Genomic DNA, 24,455 nt, shown 5'->3' on the forward strand with positions numbered 1-24,455 from the left:
CCACAGGGGTGTGGCCTGCCAGCTAAGAGGCATTCCCAGACCCCTCGCTTGTTTGCCATCTGTGGTCACTAGTGCATGCTAACTGAAAGTGTGCATTTCTTTTCAGGCCAGTAGTAAAGCTCAGCTGTAAGCCTAACTGCTCTAATGAGCTAGCCTGGAGTATCCTGCAGTGTGCCAGTAGGATGCTTCCTGGATCAGACACCCATGGATCAGGCATGGCTTAGCCCCTGAACAGCTATAGTAACTGGAGGTCTTTGAGATCTGTGGTCCCTATGGGTATTCACTGTGGGTACACATGCACACCATGCACCCTGGATTGGAAACTCTTCACCAATAAAAAGAAAAGGAGTACTTGTGGCACCTTAGAGACTAACAAATTTATTTGAGCATAAGCTTTCGTGAGCTACAGCTCACTTCATCGGATGCTTTCAGTGGATGCTCACGAAAGCTTATGTTCAAATAAATTTGTTAGTCTCCAAGGTGCCACAAGTACTCCTTTTCTTTTGTGAATACAGACTAACATGGCTGATACTCCGAAACTCTTCACCAGTAGTGTCTGGTAAGTTTGTATCCTTTGCCTCCTCTTGCTCTCATCCAAAAGCATAAGGGGTGGCATGGTTTGACTGCCTCTCCAGTTCTTATTCTACTGCTAATCATGTGAGGACCCAAGCAGAGGGGAAGAGGGTGGATCACGAATACCCACAGGTACTACGTATTTTGAAGAACTCCAGTTACTATAAGGTAAGGAACCTGCTGACACTTCAATCTAAGCATAGTGCCTGATAAATGTATGAATGAAGCCCCAAGTTGGCCCTTACAGATCTCCCAAGATTGGGATTCCTTATAGGGAGGCCAGCTAGAGCAGCTTGAGTTCTGGTAGAATGAGCCATGACATACTGAGGAGGAGGGGCTTCCACAAGCTGATAGCAGAGGATACAGCTGGAAATCTATTTTGAGTGTCCTTGGGAAGATATTTCCTCTCCTTGCATCCTCTCAGCAAAAGTGATGAATAACCTTGGAGATCTTCTAAAGGGCTGTATCCTGTACAGACAGACGATCAGAGTACTGCATACATCTAGGGAGTAGTGCTTTCTATGCTCCCTCATATTGTGAAGTTTTGGTTAAAATACTGGTGGACTGAAGTAAAAGTCAGAAGGAACTTTGGGGATAAACTTGGGATGCAATCTCAGAGATACTTTGTCTTATGACAAATCATATAAGGTGGGGTCTCAATAAAGACCCCAAGCTCACTCACTCCCCGGGCTGAGGTGATAGCCATAAGAAAAGCCACCTTCATAGATAAGTTTAAGAGGGAGCAGGAGGCCCAGAGTTCAAATGGCAAAGTCACCACTTATCCTAAGTGGGCATATGCTTTGATACTTGCAGGAATGTTCTGACAATGCCTTTTAAGAATTTTACTGTTGTGGGGTAGAATAAAACAAAGCAGTTCTCCACTATTAGGGGGCAACGAAAGGCATTAATGGCTGCCAAATATACCTGCACTGAACTGATATGACTGATGGCTTCAAGGAGAGAAGACAGTCCAGGATAAGAGGAATCCTTGACTCCTCTGGAGACAACTGATACTTCTGACACCACAAGGAGAATCACTTCCATGTGGCAGCATCACACTTTCATGGAGGGGGTTTCCAACTATTGAGATCGAGGGATTGGACTTCCTCTGAGCAGGACTTCTCTAAATTCATTCCCCATCCAAAATCCGGGCTGCCAGATGGAGGGATGCTGGATTGGGATGGCTGGTCCTGACTCCATTCTGTGACAATAGGTTTGGAGATGGCAGTAAGTAAACATACTGGCAGGAGGCCATCTGCAGAGCCATGGTGAACCAAGACTGTCATGGCCACCATGGTATTATTAAAGTCAGTATTGCCTTGTCCAACTTCATGTTTCAGAATATATGAGGTTGGAGAGGGATGACAGGGAAGGCATATATCATAGAATCATAGAATCATAGAATATCAGGGTTGGAAGGGACCCCAGAAGGTCATCTAGTCCAACCCCCTGCTCAAAGCAGGACCAAGTCCCAGTTAAATCATCCCAGCCAGGGCTTTGTCAAGCCTGACCTTAAAAACCTCTAAGGAAGGAGATTCTACCACCTCCCTAGGTAACGCATTCCAGTGTTTCACCACCCTCTTAGTGAAAAAGTTTTTCCTAATATCCAATCTAAACCTCCCCCATTGCAACTTGAGACCATTACTCCTCGTTCTGTCATCTGCTACCATTGAGAACAGTCTAGAGCCATCCTCTTTGAAACCCCCTTTCAGGTAGTTGAAAGCAGCTATCAAATCCCCCCTCATTCTTCTCTTCTGCAGACTAAACAATCCCAGCTCCCTCAGCCTCTCCTCATAAGTCATGTGCTCTAGACCCCTAATCATTTTCGTTGCCCTTCGTTGTACTCTTTCCAATTTATCCACATCCTTCCTGTAGTGTGGGGCCCAAAACTGGACACAGTACTCCAGATGAGGCCTCACCAGTGTCGAATAGAGGGGAACGATCACGTCCCTCGATCTGCTCGCTATGCCCCTACTTATACATCCCAAAATGCCATTGGCCTTCTTGGCAACAAGGGCACACTGCTGACTCATATCCAGCTTCTCGTCCACTGTCACCCCTAGGTCCTTTTCCGCAGAACTGCTGCCGAGCCATTCGGTCCCTAGTCTGTCAATAGGTCTGACCATTGCTCTAGGAGGGCATCCCCTCTGGAGTTGTGCCCCGTGTGTCTCAAGAGCAATAGGTGAGAACTTCTTGTTTCCCTGAGTGGTAAAGAGGTCCCATGATGGGAATATTATCCGCTGACAAAATAACCGCTGTACCACCAAGGTGGAGATCCTTGTGAAAATGCCTGCTGAGGCTGTCTGCTCAGGATTTCATCGTTCCTGGTATGTGCACTGCAGTGAGAATGATCTGATGGTGGATGCACCAATTTCAGAGTGGGCCAGCCTCCCTCCAGAGTGGTACGGACTCTGGTCCCCTCTGTTCGTTTATACATAGCAGGGACGGGAAGCAGGCTGGAACAAGGGCAAGTACAGTTGTGGATGTGGTATGCGTTGAGCAGCCACTAAAATACTGTGGGGGCCAAGCTTATAAGCAGGACTGCTAAACTAGCAGCCAATCAGGGGCTGTGCCCACTCAGAGTTCTAAGGTTCCTTGCAGCGCAGTTAGCTAGGGAGCAGGCCAGCAGTTGAGCCTAGGTGGTGTGGTACCTGACAGTCCAGGAATCTTGAGCTGCATAGTTGTCCAGCCTCATAGAGACACATCTATAATGAGTGCCTTTGTGGGAAGGGAAGGAGCAAAAGGAACCACCACACAAACAATGTCTTTCTCCCACCAGGTGAGAGCTGTCCAGATACTATGAGGAACTGAGACTCTCTTATCCAAGGAATCTCTGTTTGAAAGGTAGACCTTTCTCAGCCAAGCCTGGATACTGCATAAATGTAGCCTGGAAAAAGAGGGCCACACAGGTGCATGCTACCATGCAGCCTTGGAGGACCAAGCAGGACCACACTGTTATCTAAAGCCTGATATGAATGCTGAGGTCTCTCATTATGAGGAATCTGTCTAGGTAGGGAAATATACTTTAGAGTTGCTGGCGCAAGCGCACAGCTACCATCACTATGACCTTTGCAAAAAACCCTTGGGGCCACTGCAAGGCCAAAGGGGAACATCTTACACTGGGTTTAGTCTCTAAACTCACTGAAAAATGCAGGAATTGCCTGTGCTGGGGGAATGCCTTTATGAAAATTAACATCTTAAATTGAGAATCACATATCAGTCTCCTTTGTTTAGGGAGAGGATTAGAGCAACTAGGGTAATCATCCTGAATTTTATGTGGTAAATGAAGACATTCAAATGCCTGAGGTCCAGGATGAACCTGCAACTCCCTTTCTTTTTGGGGATCAGGAAGTATTTGGAGAAAAAGCCCTTTCCCCAATTATGGTCTCTCCAGCCCCTACCTGGATTAAGCATCTGGGTCTGGACAAGGGACGATAGTGGAGTGGTGTGTTGGCCGCACTGTACTCTATGGTGCTTTCTTGGTTGCTTAGGGGGCCTCTGGTAGAATGGCCATGGGGCTGGTTGGAATGTACGCTGCAGCACTTTAGAATATTTTCTGCAAGATGGTGGGGTGCACATTCCCAAGGAATGGAGAGTGGCATGAGAGTATTGGAATGAGTGAAGTGACTCGCTGGTTTTCTTGCTGAAGGCTTGTTAACCTCAAAGGGGAGATGTTCTACCATCACCTGAACCTTTTTGGGGAACCCTAATGGCTGCAGTCAAGAAACCTACCTCATAACTACTGACATCACCATGGAGCAGGAAGCTGCGTCCGCTATGTCCAATGACAGCTGAAGGGATGACCTGGCCATTAGATTTCCAGAATAGCCTGGAATTGGGGGCTACACTACTAACGTAATTTATTGGTCAACTCTTGTTATAGTTCATGACGTTGTATTTTGACGTGAGCATTCAGTAGCTCTTGATATGGAAAAGTAGACTGGCTGAAGAAAAGTTCTTTTTGGCATCCTTGTCTGAAGGAATGATCCTTGACTGGTTAGTCATTCTGCTCTGTGACAGATCAGACAACCAGAGAGTTCTGATTTGGGTAAGAGAACAAATATTCTGCCTCTTTAGGGGAAATAAAATACTTCTTTTCAGTTCTCTTTGGGGTAAGGGCCCAGATGGCTACGGTGTCCTTAGCTGGCTCCAAAACAGCCTCATTCATAGGAAGTGCCACTTTGAAGGGTGCCACTGACAAGAGAATGTCCAGGACGACATGGAGAGGAGTGGGGACCTGAACCTCTTCCAGCGAGATGTGGGGGGGTTTAAGTATTCCTCTGGAGAAGTTCATGGTACTGCTCGTAATCATCTTGAGGAGTGGGAGACTGGTATCATCGCCTTGTCTACAGATGAAAAAGAAGCCCTTGGCAGATTCAGAGATACTGGCTGCTCATGTTCTTTTGTCTGACTTAGAGAGGGCTCAGGCTCTACCACTGGAGGTGATTTCTGACGAAATCTGTGCTCTCGGTGTTCAAAGTCTGGGACTCAATAGTAAGGGTCTCAAGTGCTCCAGTATGGCGAGTAGGTGGGTTCGTAGGGATGGGGGCAGATCCCATGAGGATTGCCATTAATCCCTGATTGCTCTGTATGAGTCCTGGGATGAGGTTTTGGCAGCCCTATACAGGTTGACTTTGTGTGTGCAGACCATTGGTGGAACTGGCAGTGCCAACTTCTATACTTCCACAGAGTAAGAGCCATCCAACTCAAAGGGCGGAGCCAGCAGTATCAATCGTCTTCTGGCAGTGTGGCTACGGGTATTCCCTGGAAAGCAGGGTCCTGATGATCCTTGAGAAGGGCGTAGCGAGATCTGATCAGAGGAGAATTGGAAGTCGTCATTGGTATGTGATCTGTCAGTGCAAGCTTAGGCATGCAGTGTAGTACTGCCAGGGCAGATGGTGAGTGCTTTTTTACTTTCCTTACGCCCTTTGAGGATGGTTTCGGAGCACTAGAAGCTGGCTGTCAGAGCTGGTTTGTGCTCCCAGTGAACTCCAGGAGCACCTCCCTCTGTGGAATGGAGTCTCATGCAGTCCCGAGGGAAGATGCAGCTCCCTTCTTTGAGGACTGATGAGACATGTTTGCCTTTTTATGAGTTTATTTCTCCTTGTCTTTTTCATGCTTCCACTTTGCAGAGTCCCTGAGCCTGCTAGGTTCCAGTCAGTGAGGCGGGGAGCAGGAGATAATCTGATCAAAGTCTCACAGAATGCTCCATCTGGTTCCTGCAGAGTCTGAACTCCTGAAACTGCCTAGGGCAAGGGGAAAAGGAGTGGCAGATCTCACACTTTGAAGGGATGTGTGATTCCCCAAGGCAGTAGAGGCAGTTCTCATGCAGGTCACTTACTGGTAACCGACAGGTAGACAAGGTAAGACTTGAAGTTTGGGACCTTAGGCATATGTACCCTGAGAGTTGGGAAAATTAGCTAATAGGGGTCAGGAGTTCCCCCTCTGTAACTGTGACTAAGACTACTCACTAACTAAATACTAAAACTATTAACAATAATAAACTATTTACAGTTTTACTAGTTAGAGATTCGAGCAAGCTAGAAGGCTACAAACACAGGAGAGTTCGGTCCCAGGGTGTGAGTAGTAGAGGCAGTAGGTCCGTGTCATCCCTTACCACTTTGTTGAGAGCATGAGGTGAATGGCCAAAGAACAGACCAATGGACACTACTATTGAATTTCCAGTTCTGGATGCATGGAGTATATGCACTCCCACAGTGAATACCCATAGGCACTAGCACTCGAGAAAAGGCAGGATGATTCTTTGACATGAGAAGTCTAATTGGCAGCTAGGCATCTAAAATGTGGAAAAATAAAAGCCTATATTTATAGAGCAAGGATCCCATCCTGCAATGATATCCAAGCAGTCAAGTCCCTACCTCTGAGCCTACACAATGTTCTAATAGGGCAACAGGGCTTCACGCAGGCTTTGCCTGTATGGATTTCTTGCAGAATCGGAGGCTGTTACCAAACATTTTCTCAATATTCATTAAAATTTAGAAAATAGAACTGAAAAGTACCCCAGTATTTTACTAAAGTTGTATCATGGTAGATGAAAAAGAACCTTAAAAATAAAAAGCATTAAAGGACTGTACTTTCAAGATAAAGTAACTATGACAACAGACGATATGATACTTATTCTCCACATCTCTGTGAAAAATGATATAATTTGAAACATCAGCAACAAAAGAACATTAGTTCACCTCTGAAAAAGGATTAAAAAACATTGGTTCTGTATATGCACTCTGTAACTATCAGAAAATTATTTTATCTACGCAAAAACTGTAAGTGGCATAGAGCTAACCCTGGGGAAAGACACCCTCTTTTATCTCACTCACCTCCTCTCATGAAAAAAGGGGTTCAGTTCTTTTAAATAAGTTGCTGTTCTGGGTGTATTCATTTTATTACATAGTACACCAAGCAGAAAGGACACGGGAACATGATGGAAAATAATTACTTTTAGAATAAATGGCTTTAACTCCTCTTTCTCTTGAGGGCGGTGTGTGTGTGCATGCACGAGAGAGAATGAACCAGATATTTTGCTTCTTTTCCACTAATCTGTATCAGCTGTTATCCAGATTATTCAATGCATTTGAATTTGTTGTTTTAAGAAGAATCAGTCATCCTAAATCCTGAATTTCTTAATATCAATAGAAATTTTTTAAAAAAATCACATTCCAATGCATAAAATCCACAGAGGCCTATCAAATGGCAGGCAGAGTTTTGTGTTTGCACTTCTGAAAAAGTGGGCCTCTCTGTAGCCTATAACAATTCAACCAATGCACATGATGCTTTTTGCTTCCACAACTGCAGCATTACATTACACTGAATTTTCCACCTGTCTGAAGAAGATCAAACATTGACCCAAGTCCATTTATTTATTCTTTTAGCATTATAAATCAATCTAATCTTCAACTGATCTATATCTATTCTCCTCTTCCTCCACAAAAACTATGGGACATCCAAACTCTTGAGTTAGTAGTTTCATCCTTTAGAGTTTGACATTCTTCAGTAAATACCAGTGAGTTATCAGTTAATACATATCTGCTGTCTAATAGATTTTTAAAAGAAATTATCCTTTAATGAGCGCCAACTCCAGTTGGTAGATGTGTTGCTGCAAGCCGAACTAAGGAGAGAGACCTTCATCTTGGGTGGACTTCAAAGAACTCAAATGCACAGGCAATGTGTGATGATAAGTTCAAAAAGTCTTGCTGGACAACAGTACCGGCCCTCAGAATTTAGCACAGCTTCACATTAAGAGAAGTTTACTCACCTTCCAGTAACTGAGGTTCTTCAAGATGTGTGTCCCTGTGGATACTCCACTCCAGGTGATGGTGCGTCCTGGTGCCATTGATCAGAGATCTTCGGTAGCAGTGCCTGGTCAGGATGCACGCGCCCAGCTATTGTCTCGCAGTATCGTTAGGGTCTATCTGTGTGCACGCGTCCTGCACCCCTTCAGATCCTTCTCTACCGTAGAGTCGTCTGATTCATACTCCAAAGTAGAAGGGAGGAGGGTGGGTAGTGGAGCACTCACAGGGGGTCACATCTCAAAGAACGTCAGCTACTGCAAGGTGAGTAACCTTCTCTTCTTTTTCAAGTGCTGTCCCTGTAGGTGCTCTACTCCAGGCAAATGTGAGGCAACACCCACTATGGTTGCTGGGACTTTGCAGTTGTGTCGTTGATAATGGTAGACAGTACTTGTGGCCTACTATGCGTCTGCCATAGAGTCCTGTGTGATAGTATAATGTTTGGTGAATGTGTGGTCTGCTACCCATGTGGCTGCCTTGCATATGTCGGTAATAGGTTCATTTTGCAGGAATGCAATGGATATTGACATCGCTCTAGTAGAGTGTGTTCTGATGCCCTCTGGGGGTTGAGCATTCTGGGTCTGGTAGCAGGACCTAATGCATTCAGATAGCCACTTGAAGAGTCATTGCTAGGAAATAGCAGCACCCTTCAATCATTCGGTAGTGGACACAAATAGTCTACCGATTTAAGGATTTACTGAATGCCTTAGTTCTATCTAAATAAAAGGCAATTGCACGTCTGACATCAAGAGTATGTAATGCCGCTTCCTGTGGGTTCTTATGAGGTCTGGGATAGAATGCCGGTAGGTGTATTGGCTGATTGAGATGGAAAATGGACGCCACCTTGGGAAGAAATTTGGAGTGTGGTTGCATCATAATCTTGTCTTTGAAGAAAATTGTGTAGGGAGGGTAGGCCATTAGTATGCTTATCTCCGAGGGATGCAGTCCCAAGTCCTGCTCTGGAGCAGAATAGATGGCATTTGCAGTATTGTGTGGTGGCAAACAGGTCTACTGACAGGGTGCCCCAGTGGGAGAAGAGCTACCGCAGTATTGTGAGGTGCAATTCCCATTCGTGTTCTTGTGAAAAGTGTTTGCTGAGTGTGTCAGCAGTAGTGTTCTGACACCCAGGCAGGTAGGAAGCAGTGATCTCTATGTGATGTTGTATACACCAATTCCGTAGTTGGATGGCTTCTGGGCAAAGACAGTGGGATTCCCCCGCCCGAATCTGTTGATATAGAACATGCATGCTATATTGTCTGTCAAGACCCAAATAGATTTTTTTCCTTATGATTGGGAGAAAGTGGAGGCAGGCATATCTGAATGCTCTGAGCTCTAGAAGATTTATGTGCAGACGTGTCTCTGACAGGGATCATCGGCCCTGTGTTGTGTGAGCTCCCAGGTGCACTCCCCAGCCTATCAGGGAAGCATCTGTCATGAGCATGAGCACAGGGGAATTTTGATGGAAAGGGACGCCTGTGCATATGTTCCCCAGTTTTGTACACCATTGTAGGGAGATTAAAACCTTTGCTGGAGGAGTTAGCATCATGTGGAGACTGTGTCTGTTGGGTTTGTATGAGTCAGCTGAGTCAACCCTGAAGGCACCTCATACGTAGTTTGGCATATTTGACCATGAAGGTGGTGGCTGCCATGTGACCAAGAAGCTGCAGGCATGTTCTTGCCTCTACTCTGGGGCAAACAAATAACGTGCCTATGAGGTGTGTGATGGCAAGGAATCTGGTGTGTGGGAGTGAGGCTCTGGTCAAAACTGAGTCCAGATGAGCCCCAATTAACTCAATTTGCTGTGTGTGTATCAGGGGGGATTTTTGGAAGTCTATTTGGAGGCCTAGACTGTGGAAGAGGGAGATGGTAAAACAAGTGGCCTCTAATGTCTCGTACGAACTGCCTTTGATCAGGCAGTCCTTTAGGTAGGGGAAAAGTATAATTCCGTGTTTGCATAGGTGGGCCACCACTGCTGCAAGAGTCTTAGAGAACACTCTCAGTGCTGAGGAGACTCCAAACGCTAGCACTCTCTATTGGAAGTGTTCGTGCCCTACTGTGAATCGCAGAAAGCGTCTGTGTGCTGGGTGAATAGATATTTGAAAATAGGCATCCTGTAGGTCGGGGGCTGAGAACCATTCCCCTTGTTCCAGCGCGGGTATTATTGTGCCTAATGTGACCATCTTTTAATATCTGTACACGTACACATTTTTTCAGTCTTCATAGGTCTAGTACAGGTCACCATCCTCCGCCTTCCTTCTGGGTCAGAAAATAGTGAGAGTAAAACCCTTGTCCCTGATGTTATGCTGGTACAGGTTCCACTGCACTGAGCTGTAGAAGATGAGTCACCTTTGCTTGAAGTAGGTGCTTGTCAGAGGGGTCCCTGAAGAGGGACGGGGAAGGGTGTGTGGGCATGAAGTGAAAGGGATGGAGTAGCTCAACTGTACTATTTCCAGGACCCAGTGGTCCTGTGTGACCTGTTGCCAGACATGGTGGAAAAACTGGAGATGGTGGCCAAATGGGCAAGTAAGTGGTAGTGCCAAGGGATGGTCACGCAGACCCCCAAACAAGGCTTCAAAATTGCTGTTTGTTTCCCAATGAGTGGGATGTAGTTGGTTGCGCTTGGTTTCGTCTGCCCTAAGAGATCTGTTGCAATTCTTCCCATTATCGTATGGTCTCAACTGGGGTCAGTGATATTGTTGATAAGGTTGATACCGTTGCCTTCTGTGGGGGCGGGGGGGAGGGAGACAGTTATATCCCCAGTGTGCGCAGGGTGACCCTGGAGTCCTTCATAGTGTGAAGGACTTCATCAGGGTTTATTTTTTGGGGGGGAGGGGGAGGAGAAGTTTATCCTTATGAAAGGGAAGGTACTCCACTTTGGTCTGCAGATCTTTAGGGATGCCAGGTGCAGACAGCCAGACAGTAGTACAGGCCGCTGTGTCTGCCATGTCCAGGGATGCTTGTAGCACCGTCCTAGACACCAGCTGATCTTTGACGAGGACTGATTTAAAATCTGATCTTCTGTCCTCTGGGATATGGGAGGTAAATTTAAATAACTTGTTGTAATTGTCATAGTCATAGCTAGCGAGGAGGGGGAGGAATTTGCAATTCTGAATTGCAGAGTGGAGAAGGTGTAAACCAGGAGGTCAAGTCGTCAGAGGTCCTTATCTTGCGGAGTGGGCCGGTATTGTGGTTGCTTTGTTCTGTTGGTAGCTGCCTCAACCATAGGAGAGCTGGGCTGGGCTGGGCTGGGAAAATAAGAAGTCTACATCCTTAGCCGGTACATAATGTTTACGTTCAGCCCTTTACATGTTGGTAGGATGGAGGCAGGGGTCTGCCATATAGTGTCAGCAGGTTCCAGTAGGGCCTCGTTTATGGGTAGTGCAATCTTTGATGGCGCAAAGGGTTGGAGGATTTTCAGGAGTCTGTGTTGTGTCTCCTCCTAATGGAATGTCCTGACTAATTTCCACTCTCTTAAAAAGTTCCTGAACTACTTAAAATTGTCCATGTTCTGTGGTGGTGGTGGCATGAAAGCTTCATCTTCAGCTGACAGAGAATTATGATCAGATGATACAGGGAAAGATTTGTAGCCCACTTCTTTGAGGTGGGGGGCTCAGGAACTCTGGATGTAGATGGAGCTGGAGATAGAGGTGCAGAGTGGGTCTGCAGTCTGGTGGAGGGTCCATAAGAAGGACTGGCATCATGGGCAGACCAAGGGTACCGCTGTGGCCACTGCATAGGGTATGAAAAGTGGGGCCCTGCCCCTGGGGGGAAAAACAGGGAAATTGAGGCTGGTTCTTGTGGGGTGCCATGCCTTGAAATAGGTATGGCTCCGGAGGGGGAGGAAAGTCAGGCAGGGAAAACTCTGCCTGCTGCGACATGTCATTCTCACTGTCAGTGAGTGCGGCCAGGTCAGGTGGCGAGAGTGGCTGACCAAAGAGTTAGCGCTCGGTGCCTAGGAGAGGGGAGTCAGGCTCTGGGGCCAAGGAGATGTCAGCATGATTTAAGAATTGCTGCTGCTTCATGGGCTGCGGTGCTGAGGGTCTCTGAGTGTGAGCCAATTTCTGCAGCGATATCTATTTAGCGTTGGTGGGCATCTATAGGTGCCCTCCGGGCATGGTGTGGCTGCAGCAGGAGTTATTGTCAGTCTCACTGCTGACGGTCTTGTCGGTGCCGGGCTGGACCGCGCAGCCAGTACCGAGTCCGTTCGCGGTGCCAGCAGGGTTGGTGCAGAGGAAAGCTGCCCGCTGTGGGGGGTTGAGTCCTTGTTTCTGTGCCCCACGTGTTTGACGTGGTGGGGAGGTCAGCTGTGACTGTTCTTGGTGCTATCAGCACTGGGGAAACAACTTCGCTGGAGACCTTTTTAGTTTCTGTAGGTCTCTGTGTGGAGAGGTTGGGGCTTCCTGCCTCTTCACATGAGAGGGTGAAGCCGCATTCCTGGTCAGTTCCAACCTGGCAGAGGACCGTGAGGGAGAGGGTTTACTTGTGCCTGTCTCTGCTGATGGCTGCAGGGATTTCTCCATTTTCAGCCGCCTGTCTCTGTCACAGCGAGCCCTGGTTTTCAGGCTATTACAATGGACACACTTTGCAGGGACATGTGTCTCACCTAGACACTTCACCCACAGTGTGTCCATCAGACCGCGGCATAGACTGATTGCAGGAGCCGCATTTTTTGAATCCAGGGGACGCCGGCATCATGAAGCTATGATTGCCTGGGGGGGGAAGTCTCAGCAGGAGACGAACGTGAGAGAAAAAAAGTTTGTTTTTTTTTTAAACTAACGAACAATGAATAACTATTCTAAAGGAAGGGAAAGAACTGGGATATTTCTAGCTAACTATTTCTACTTGTTTCCTTCAGTGACCAGGGAAGAGGTTCAGCACTGCCCCGAGTCCTGTCTTCAGCTGAGAACAGTTAAGAAGGAACTGAGGGGGTGCAGGACACGCACGCAAAAACGGACCTTAACGACGCCGTGAGACAACAGCTGGGTGGGTGCGTCCCAGCCAGGAACTGCTATCGAAGATCTATGATCAACAGCACCAGGACACACAGTCACCTAGAGCACCCACAGGAACAGTACTCGAATAAGTGTAAGTTCATCTGATGTCACCAAAATTTTGCATCTTCTTGTGATTAGCAGAGCTACTGAATTCACAAGGCTTCCACCATTTTAGGTAAAGTCTCATGAAATTTTGGATTCCTAAAATCAGAATCCAAACCCTAATACTGATTTGGCCTCAAATATCAATTCTAAACCAAAGTCTAAATACTGCCTCCTTAGCTCATCTCTAGCTGTATTACCTATACATACATAGGGGTGATTTTCAAAAACAGTCAACACTGGGCTAACTCCGGGAGCTGAGTGGGTCAGCACCTCTGAAAATCAGGCCAGTTCTTTTTAAGTGCCTAAATATGAATTTAGGAGTCTAACTAGCCAACAAGGTTTGAAAATTCTGCTTTACATGAATGAGACAGTCCACAGATAAATTTGAGAGAATTATAATGTAAAATCACTACATAGCACAGATAGGTTATTCCATAATTGCCCACTAAAATGTTTTGCACTTTCTTCTGAAAGCATATGATAACTGGCCACTGGGAGACATGGGATACATGGCCCACTGGTCTGATCTAGCATTGCAATTCCTGTGTTCCTACAAACATTTTATATAGCTGTAAAAGAATTTACAGGAACTATTTTTTAGAACAAAATTCCTCCACCTGTAAAGACAGGCTGTCTTATCATAAATCCAAATATAGAATCATAGAACTGGAAGTGACCTTGAGAGGTCATCCAGTCCAGTCCCCTCCACTGGCAGGACTAATTATCTAGCCCATTCCTGACAGGTGTTTGTCTAACCTGCTCTTTATAATCTCCAATGATGGAAATTCCACAACCTCCTTAGGCAATTTATTCCAGTGCTTAACCACCCTGACTGTTAGGAAGTTTTTCCTAATGCCCAACCTAAAGCTCCTTTGCAGCAAATTAAGGTGATTGCTTCTTGTCCTATCCTTAGAGGTTAAGAAAAATAATATTTCTTCCTCCTCCTTGTAACAACCTTTTACATGCATGAAAAATGTTGTCATGTCCCCTCTCTGTCTTCCCTTTTCCAGTCTAAACAAACCGAATTTTTTCCATCTTTCCTCATAGGTCATGTTTTCTAGACCTTTAATCATTTTTGTTTCTTTTCTCTGGACTCTCTCCAGTTTGTCCACAACTTTCCTGAAATGTGGTGCCCAGAACTGGACACAATACTCCAGTTGAGGCCTAATCAGAGCAGAGTAGAGAAGAATTACTTCCCGTGTCTTGCTTACAACACTCCTGCTAATGCATCCCAGAATGATGTTCGCTTTTTTTTGCAAAAGCATCACACAGTCAACTCATATTTAGCTTGTGGTCTACTATGACACCCAGATCCGTTTCCGCAGTACTCTTTCCTAGGCAGTCATTTTCCATTTTGTATGTGTGCAACTGATTGTTCCTTCCCAAGTGGAGTACTTTGTATTTGTTTTTATTGAATTTCATCCTATTTACTTCAGATCATTTCTCCAATTTATCCAGATCATTTTTAATTTTAACCTGTCCTCCAGAGCACTTGCAACCCCTCCCAGCTTGGTATCATCCACAAACTTTATAAGTGTACTCTGTATGCCATTATCTAAATCATTGATGAAGATATTGAACAGAACTGGACCTGATCCCTGCAGGACCCCACTCGTTATGCCCTTCCAGCATGACTGTGTACCATTGATAACTCCTCTTTGGGAATGGTTTTCCAACCAGTTATGCACCCACCTTATAGTAGCTCCCTCTAGGTTGCATTTCCCTAGTTTATTTATGAGACGGTCATGCGGGATAGTATCAAAAGCTTTACTAAAATCAAGATGTACCATGTCTACCACTTCCCCACATCCACAAGGCTTGTTACCCTGTCAAAGAAAGCTATCAGGTTGGTTTGACAGGATTTGTTTTTGACAAATCCGTGCTGACTGTTACTTATCATCTTATTATCTTCTAGATGTTTGCAAACTGATTGCTTAATTATTTGTTCCGTTATCTTTCCGGGTACAGAAGTTAAGTTGACTGGTCTGTAATTTCCTGGGTTGTCCTTATTTCCCTTTTTATAGATGGGCACTATATCTGCCCTTTTCCAGTCTTCTGGAATCTCTCCCATCTTCCATGACTTCTCAAAGATAATCGTTAATGGCTCAGATATCTCCTCAGTCAGCCCCTTGAGTATTCTAGGATGCATTTCATTAGGCCTTGGTGACTTAAAGACATCTAATTTCTCCAAGTAATTTTTATCTTGTTCTTTCCCTATCTTGTTATTTTAGCCTCTTCTGATCCTACCTCTTTTTAACCGGCATTCACTATGTTAGATGTCCAATCACCACCAATCTTCTTGGTGAAAACGGAAACAAAGAAGTAATTAACCTCCTCTGCCATTTCCACATTTTCTGTTATTACCCCCCCACACTCCCCCTTACTGAGTAATGGGCCTACCCTGTCCTTGGTCTTCCTCTTGCTTCTAATGTATTTGTAGAATGTTTTCTTGTTACCCTTTATGTCTTTAGCTAATTTGATCTCATTTTGTGCCTTGGCCTTTCCAATTTTGTCCCTACATACTTGTATTATTGCTTATATTCATCCTTTGTAATCTGACCTAGTTTCCATTTTTGTAGGACTCTTTTTGATTTTTAGATCACTGAAGATCTCCTGGTTAAGCCAGGGTGGTTTCTTGCCAACTTCCTATGTGGGATAGTTTGTTTTTGTGCCCTTAATAATGTCTCTTTGAAAAACTGCCAACTGTCTTCTATTGTTTTTCCCCTTAGACTTGCTTCCCAAGGGATCTTACCTACCAACTAGTTTGCTAGTCTGCCTTCTTGAAATCTATTGTCTTTATTTTGCTGTTCTCCCTCCTACCATTCTTTAGAATCATGAACTCTATCATTTCATGATCACTTTCACCCAAACTGCCTTCTACTTTCAAATGCTCAACCAGTTCCTCCCTATTTGTCAGAATCAAATCTAGAACAGCCTCTCCTCTCGTAGCTGTCCCCACCTTCTGAAATAAAAAATGGTCTCCAATACATTCCAATAATTTACTGGATAATCCGTGCCCTGCTGTGTTATTTTCCCAACAGATGTCCGGGTAGCTGAAGTTCCCCATCACCACCAAGCCCTGTGCTTTGGATGATTTTGTTAGCTGTTTAAAAAAAGCCTAATCTACCTCTTTTTCCTGGTTCGGTGGTCTGTAGTAGACCCCTACCATGACATCACACTTGTTTTTTACCCCTTCTATCCTTACCCAGAGACTTTCAACAAGTCTGTCTCCTATTTCCACCTCAATCTCAGTCCAAGTGTATACATTTTTAATATATAAGGCAACACTGCCTCCCTTTTTTCCCTGCCGGTCCTTCCTGAGCAAGATGTACCCTTCTATACCAGTATTCCAGTCATGTGTATTATCCCACCAGGTCTCTGTGATGCCAACTATGTCATAGTTGTGTTTATTTACTACCATTTTGAGTTCTTCCTGCTTATGCCCCATACTTCTTGCATTCATATACAGACATCTAAGATACTGATTTGATTTGATGTATAAGATCGAGGAAGAAGAAAATTATCACAAACATTTCAAAAAAGTCTCTATCTATAAAAATGTCATCATTCTAAAATCTAATATCTGAAGACTTTACAGAGCAAGCAGCAAGTTCAATACCCTAGGGGAAGCTGGGTAGTCTCTCCATTACACAGAAGTCTTGTTTCTAACCCTGCAAAATCAAACGGCACTGGACCTTAAAATGATGCCGGACTGAATACTGTCTGTCCTGCACATCAGACCAGTTTAATTTTGAGGGAAATATTTTTGTCTCAAGTGCATTTAAAAAAAATTGTTATAAGCTGAAGAGAGGTCTGAAAGACTAGGAATTCTAAGAAAGATAGATAAGTGGCAGAATGAAAGTCAGGAATATGACAAATTCCATTTATCACGTCTTTCGCTGCCATAGTTAGCATGTGTGTGAGTATAAAAACACACATCTACAATATATATTTATATACATTGTGATGGGCAAGGCCAGATGGCTATGGAAGAGTAGTGGGAGATAGATATATTAGCTCCAGGCTAAACAAATCCCTGGTACCAGGTTAAGTGAAATGGAAGCTGCTCCAGGTCAATTAAGACACGTGGGGCCAATTAAGAACTTTCCAGAAGGCAGGGAGAAGGCTAGGTTGATTGGGACACCTGAAGCCAATCAGGTGCTGGCTGAAACTAGTTAAAAGCCTCCCAGTTAGTCAGGTGGGTGTGCATGTCAGGAGCAGTGGGAAGAAGCTGCGTGGATGGAGAGGCTGAGTAGTACACACTATATCAGGCACAAGGAAGGAGGCCCTGACTTAAGGGTGAAGTGGAGCTTGAGGAATTGAGGGCTGCTGTGGGGGACGTAGCCCAGGGAATTGTATATGTCATGTTTCTAAAAGGTCAGCTACCATAGCTGATACTATTAGCTCCCTGGGCTGGAGCCCAGAGTAGAGGTGGGCCCGGTCTCCCCCCCCCTCCCCCACCTTTGCCCCCTGATTAATCACTGAGACTGGGAGACAACAGAGACTGTGCAAGGAAGGATAACTTCTCCTCACCTCCCTCGCTGGCTTATGATGAAAATGGCTCAGTAGACTGTGACCCTTGTCTCTAGAGAAAGGAGGGTTACGTGGAGGGTCACAGTGAGCCTCTCAGTCTAGCGAAATCCGCCAGGAAATACGGGACCCACGGAGGCCAAGACAGAGCTTTGTCACAACATATAATGTGTATGTATATGTGTGTGTGTGTATATATATATATATACACACACACACACACACAAACACCCAGACATACCAGTGAAATAACATATTTCAGTATGAGTAAAATGACCACGCATTTTTCCTGTATTGATTAAATAAAACATCTACGGAATCTTTGTTTAAATAACCTTTACTAGGCGAATTTATTAGCTCCATCTGTGAGGATCATACCCCAGTAGTCCTGGCTGAGCAAGAGTCTAACCAACTTCATCCATCTTAATGGTATGAATGAACATGGAGCTATACAGAAGTCAAAATAATTCGGGCTTTTCTGACCACAGATTATGGGAGCATACTGTTTGTTTTATAGCCATCAACCTGCTCAATTGAATCCTGCCTGCCTGAGCTTAGCAGTTTAAAATTCATTCCACACAGCCTGCAGTGCTGACATGGATATGATAAGACAGAAGAACAGAAACACCACTCTGAAGTAACCTAGCTGAACTGCACATGTTCTGACCCTTTCTGTCCTCCCTGGAGCTTTTGTTACCTGGCAAATGTTTGTGTATCTAAAACTGTTTGTGTATCTCCAGATCTTTGCTCTTAGCCATGCAGAAGCCTATTTCTTTCTGGGACTGGCAGCCAAAGAAGTGTTCTCTGAAGAAGGCTTCTAAATGAGTGTGCAAGCTGAACTCTTACTGAACTGTATTAATTATTAAAGATGCAAATGAGAACAGCTCCTGATGTGTCATGATCCAAGCTTTCATTAAACCATTTCAGACATACTAATGGTTTCCTACCGCTCATTACTTACATGGTCTTTTCTCATAGATATAATGACCCTGGTGCCCATAGGCATGACAGTCTATGAAAATACTAAAGTTGAAAGTTTTGTCTTCCTCAGAAGGCAGTTTTCCCTCACAGACCCTCACATTGTCGTATACAGATTTTAATGCAATTGAAATTAAAGCAGCAAACAATATTGTCGAAGAATATGCGTATTATTTCATTAATAAACATCATAAAAGAGAATTTAAACTAGTAACAGATGTTCAAAAGATTACTAATATTAAAGTCTTTCATACCATTGATAATGAATACCCTACTCTACAAACATGGCTCTTCTTTGGTTACGTTGCACATGAGATATTATTTTTCAGCCATTACTCATTTCCCTCTCTCTTTCTCTCTCTCTCAGTTGGACAATTAGAAGGCAAAGCAATTGCAGGAGAAGAATTACTCCCAGGAACTATGATTGCTACCTGCTGTTCCATATTTGTGAAGTTGGGAATACTGCTCCCAAAGGCCTTTAGCCACTTAGTCTAAATGATTTGCTGGAGGATAATAATATCATGGCCGATAAATAATAGTGGACTCTGACTGTACATGGTCAATATAATTTAAATGTCTTTCACCTCTGTTCTCACTCTGACCTGGTTATGAGGACACATAAATGGCCTCAGCAAAGCCCCCTTCTAGCTTCTGCAAGTGAAATGTTATATAAAATAGAGAGAAGTGACCTAGAAAGTGCTTACAGTAATATGTTAAACAAAAACAAACAAAACACACTTATAACCAGACCCTAAAGCACTGACTAGCTGAACTGCATGACATCAGACTTAGAAGAGTTTTCTTTAAAAGATCACAGCAATCATGACAGGTTTCAGAGTAGCAGCCCTGTTAGTCTGTATCCGCAAAAAGAAAAGGAGTACTTGTGGCACCTTAGAGACTAACGGATTTATTTGAGCACAAGTTTTCGTGAGCTACAGCTCACTTCATTGGATGCATGCAAAATGGAAAATACAGTGAGGAGATTTTATATACACAAAGAACATGAAACAATGGGTGTTACCATACACACTGTAACAAGAGTGATCAGGTAAGGTGAGCTATTACCAGTAGGAGAGGGAAAAAAAACCCAAAACCTTTTATAGTGATAATCAAGGTGGGCCATTTCCAGCAGTTGACAAGAAAGTGTGGGGAACAGTGGGGTGGGGAGTGGAGGAGGGGGAATAAACATGGGGAAATAGTTTTACTTTGTGTAATGACCCATCCACTCCCAGTCTTTATTCAAGCCTAATGTAATGGTGTCCAGTTTTCAAATTAATTGCAATTCTGTAGTTTCTCACTGGAGTCTGTTTTTGGAGGTTTTTTTGTTAAAGAATTGCAATTTTAGGTCTGTAATAGAATGATCAGAGAGATTGAAGTGTTCTCCAACTGGTTTTTGAATGTTATAATTCCTGACGTCTGATTTGTGTCCATTTATTCTTTTACGTAGAGACTGTCCAGTTTGGCCAATGTACATGGCAGAGGGGCATTGCTGGCACATGATGGCATATATCACATTGGTAGATGTGCAGGTGAACGAGCCTCTGATAGTGTGGCTGATGTGATTAGGCCCTATGATGGTGTCCCCAGAATAGATATGTGGATACAGTTGGCAACGAGCTTTGTTGCAAGGATAGGTTCCTGGGTTAGTGTTTTTGTTGTGTGGTGTGTGGTTGCTGGTGAGTATTTGCTTCAGGTTGGGGGGCTGTCTGTAAGCAAGGACTGTGTACAACTACTCCTATTGGAAGAGTATGACCTACTGTATTAAAAACGCCTTTTAAATATAGTTGAAGGCTTAGTTCTGAATCAAATTCCAAAGTGGGAGGGATTTTCTTTACTTTAAACTTTTAAAATAGACTAAACTTTGTACTACATGCTTAGCTGACCACATTCTTCATACCTCAAGGAGATTATTATCTCTCTCTCTCTCTCTCTCCCCACATATACATACACACACTTTGACATTTGAGAAAAGAAGAGGAAATTTTACATAACAGATCCTTACAGCATTGTGACAGTATCTTTAAAATGAAGCATCTATTTGCACATTGTGCACTTGTCCTTTCTTAAGTGTCCCTGCTCAATGGGTTGAAAAAACTCCGTTGTTTAACCAAGGTGGCCTTCTAATAAACAAAGAGTACATCTCGAGATACATACATCTGGAAATACTTTAGCATGATATCTCAAGAAAGGATTAATCACCTATCTATAGGGTTGGCAGAATTCAATTTTTTTAAAATATAATTTTGACACCAATATCGATGTTTATTTTTAAGCATTTTTTTCAATTTTTACCTATTTAAATGTTTACAGGTGTGGGAAATTATGGAGTGGGTCAGACAATAACTATTTAAAGACAGTAGGCATTGAAATTCAAGAAGTTAAAGCTTTATAAATTTTAAAACACAGATTGTCAACATTACGTGTCAAAATATACAAAGTGAATACCCCTAAATTAAACCTAGTTCTTGAGATTTTTATTACTTTGACTAGCTATAAATTTTGATTATTATCAATGGAAATATTTTTTTGGTTGCCCTGTGTGTGCAGTGAAATTGACTTTTACCAACGTTTAATAAAAATCAAATCCTTCCAAGCCTACCTATCTTGGATTGTCTGGCACATCTTTTCACTGTAATTCACAGATTCAAAATACACCAATTTTCTTTCACAATTTGGGGCAGTGTAAATTATAAGATACACAAAAAGTGCTTAAATAATTCAGTGTATAAATCAATAAAAGGCAGGAATTTAAAAATGGAGGCTGACAAACAAACAAACAGCCTCGAGGCTGAAAAAAATAATACAAGAGTACAAAGCTCAAATTAGTGAAGGGAGTGTCAGAAACTTTAATTTCTTGGCTTTTGTCACAATCATGGCATGATATAAATGCATGGGATCTGGTATTTAATTGCTGTAGGTTTCTAAAAACACTAATAAAACCCACTTCACTATTCCAAAATATCAGAGTTATGAAGTCTCTCTTATGTTCCTATAGAATAAATATCAGTGCACACTCAAGCACAGGTGTACCTTTCAGAGCTCTGACAACACAACCATAAAGCTGAGTTTTAAATTCATTTTGAATATACTTTTCTTCCAAATTCTTACATCTCTATTTCCACGAGTTTGAAATAACTGCAGCAGATCTTCCCCTGGCTAAATAGACAACCATATTCAATCTATTGTAAAGATTGGAATGATTCTAGGAATGGATAATGAATGAGTTAACCACTCAATTTTTAATTAAAAAAATAAATTATATATATAATTAAAATACTTTCCACAACCAATTGGAATGACTCACATGGGTTTTCACATTATTATTTATATAAAAAAAAGTGTGTTTTATACATATGGCTTATACATAGTACACATAACATATATATACATATGGGAAACAAACACTTACAAATATACACACACATGAGCATATGTATGCAGAATTATTAGATTGAATTATTTACCCAGAGGATTGGAACTTCTGTTTGAATCATTCCAGTCTGTTGGATAAATACTTAGTTACAATTTCTGAACATGTACAAAACCGACTCAACAGACGGAAGTAATAATAATGGCCCTTTTGTAATCTGTATTTAGTACTGTATTGATCTGTCATATGACTGCCATATCAATAAGACCTTTAATATTAAAATAATAAGGCCCAAAGAGGAAGTGAAGAACTGAGTTTTGAACATTAATAATTTGGTCAGAACTATATTTTAAACATTCTTTTCAGTCCCTGGTTCCCATCATAAATTTGCCGTAAGTATTTTCATACAAAACTCTGAGAGTAGGGTTTGTAATGATTGATGTTACTCAACCTTCAGAACGCTGTTGCTTTTGTAAAATGAGCATAAAGGGGAAGGAAAAGAGAGGGGTGGGTGGAGGGGGGAGAAGAAAGCACTCTTACCAGAATAATGAAGGTAACAGGCCCAATGAAACTCCAGATAAAATAGTTATCTACGTGGAGCCAGCAACTGTGGTGAAAAAGGCAATGAAAGTTAAATGATTACATTGGCTCCTGAGTTGTAAAGATGGAAAGTGCAAAACCCATTTTAAATAATCCTCGAACAGGTGTTTCATTGTGAATAGACAATAAGCCAACAATAGTGAACAAACAGTACCATCTTAATCATGGCCATTTCCCCCCCTTAGCTAGGGCTGTTTTCTTCGGTTCTCTTTAACAAGGTTGTTGATCACCTGCTCTGGTTTTCTCCTTACATACCAAAACTAAATGTGTGTTTTGTTGTTTTTTTTAAAAACCTCTCTCTCTCTTTTTAGGTTCACTCAAAATTTTTGCTATGGACTGATGAAACCTGACATCAGTAAATGCTTTATTTTCCTAGGTTTCAAAATATGCCTTTAACTTTATATAATAAACAAAGTGCTCATTCTTGAAGAATGCAAGATAGAAAATGTTCAGATGTCATGTTTTGCTGCAAAACAGTATGATATAAATAAAATACCCCATCTGGGAGTTGAATAGTAAGAAAAAACACATATGATATTAAAGTAAATGATGCATAAACTTATCGGGTGACTTCACTTAGTGGTTCATTTTTCATATAGCCCAGCCCCCTGCTGAATCTCTGTTATTTGTCTTTCATCAGTAGCAAAATCAAGCAGCTTTCTAGAAGTCAACAATATCTTTCCATACTGTAACTAATTTCATCAACGGACAAAGTAAAACGCCATTGGAAAGCAAATTCATGCCTCCAGCAACTCAAATCCTCAGAAACATTTCATGTCTACCTTCTGTCACTTTCTATAAATATCTGTATTTTTATAAATAAAAGGCAATGGGTAATTTTAATTCTGCTCTACCCTTGTGATAAAATATTATCAAAGTAAAACATATAGGTTGGAATATTGTACTGTCATAATTCAGAATGAGAGTTAGCCAGAGGGCCAGCTGAACAAAGAGATCTAATGAAGCATTAGCTTAAAACTGGGTGGTTAAGCCTGTCAGACACTTTAAGTTCGGAAGAATTTTTACTTAATATCCATTTGAGGCCAAAAAGTTATTTACTTTTTCAATTTGTTTTAGGTCAATCTTTTGTGTTAAAAGAAAGACCATAATTTAGAATCTGCATCTCCAGAGTACAAATCCTCTGAACCTAGAAAATTACAAAAGACTTGATTGTAATTTGTGTATGGCATTGCCATTCTCTTACCAATAAAGCTTTCAGATGCTATTTTAGTCAGTCAGGGACACTCTGACAGCTAACAGGCTTTAAAAAAATTATTCATTTGAAAAACACTCAGGTCACTTGCAATTACTTACGCTTTCTCTGTTCCATAGCTCTTATAGTCAATAGCTGCTGAGACACCAACTACTGTGGCAGGGAAGAGGTAGCCAGCTACATAGTAGTACTTCTTCCTAGAATATTCACTTTCAAATACTTCTACTAACATGAGATAGAGCTGCACTCCTTCTAGGCACATCCAGGCAAATGCTGCCAGGAAGAAAAAGTGTAAGAGGCCTGCAAATATTGGACATGCAATCTGCAAAGAAAGAGAAACATGAAAATACAAACTGCCAAAACCTTCCTAGCTAATTCGATACACTGCAAATGAAACAGTATGCAATTTTCTTATGAAGGTAGTATCTGAATATATTTCTATTAGAGACCCTTCACAAGTCCAGAGTAGTTTTCACTAGTCAGAAACATGCTAAATATTCAGAAATGTTAGTAATGCATTATGTCCACAGTAGCTGCAGAAAGTATACTCAATTGCACTATGTACTTTATGTATGGAAACAACTTATTAATATTCCTTACTGTAGAGGAATATACAGCATTAAAAACAATTCCTTAATTTTTGCACTGAAATGTTATCACTGCTGCAAGACTTATATTGCAGACTATTTGGTACATGAAGATAAATAAAGAACAATTGGTTCTACATGTATTATTTATATCTTCTGTTTAAAATTCTTATGCAGCCATCCGAATTTTCTATCTGT

General features: G+C 42.6%; 1 protein-coding gene across 36 annotated transcripts in view; it reads right to left on the minus strand.

Moving 5' to 3' along the window:
- The window catches only part of ADGRL2 (adhesion G protein-coupled receptor L2), a 480,081-nt gene that overhangs the window by 17,282 nt on the left and 438,344 nt on the right, over window positions 1–24,455 (minus strand). For all 36 annotated transcript variants that reach the window (XM_038412994.2, XM_043490399.1, XM_043490406.1 and 33 more), the window contains 2 exons: window positions 23,772–23,992; window positions 22,398–22,464 (listed from right to left, as the gene is read on the minus strand). In XM_038412994.2, the coding sequence (XP_038268922.1) occupies window positions 22,398–22,464; window positions 23,772–23,992 (288 nt within the window). The remainder of the gene's footprint in view (window positions 1–22,397; window positions 22,465–23,771; window positions 23,993–24,455) is intronic.

Source organism: Dermochelys coriacea, chromosome 8 (genome assembly GCF_009764565.3).
Source record: "Dermochelys coriacea isolate rDerCor1 chromosome 8, rDerCor1.pri.v4, whole genome shotgun sequence".
In the NCBI taxonomy this organism is placed as follows: Eukaryota; Metazoa; Chordata; order Testudines; family Dermochelyidae; genus Dermochelys; species Dermochelys coriacea.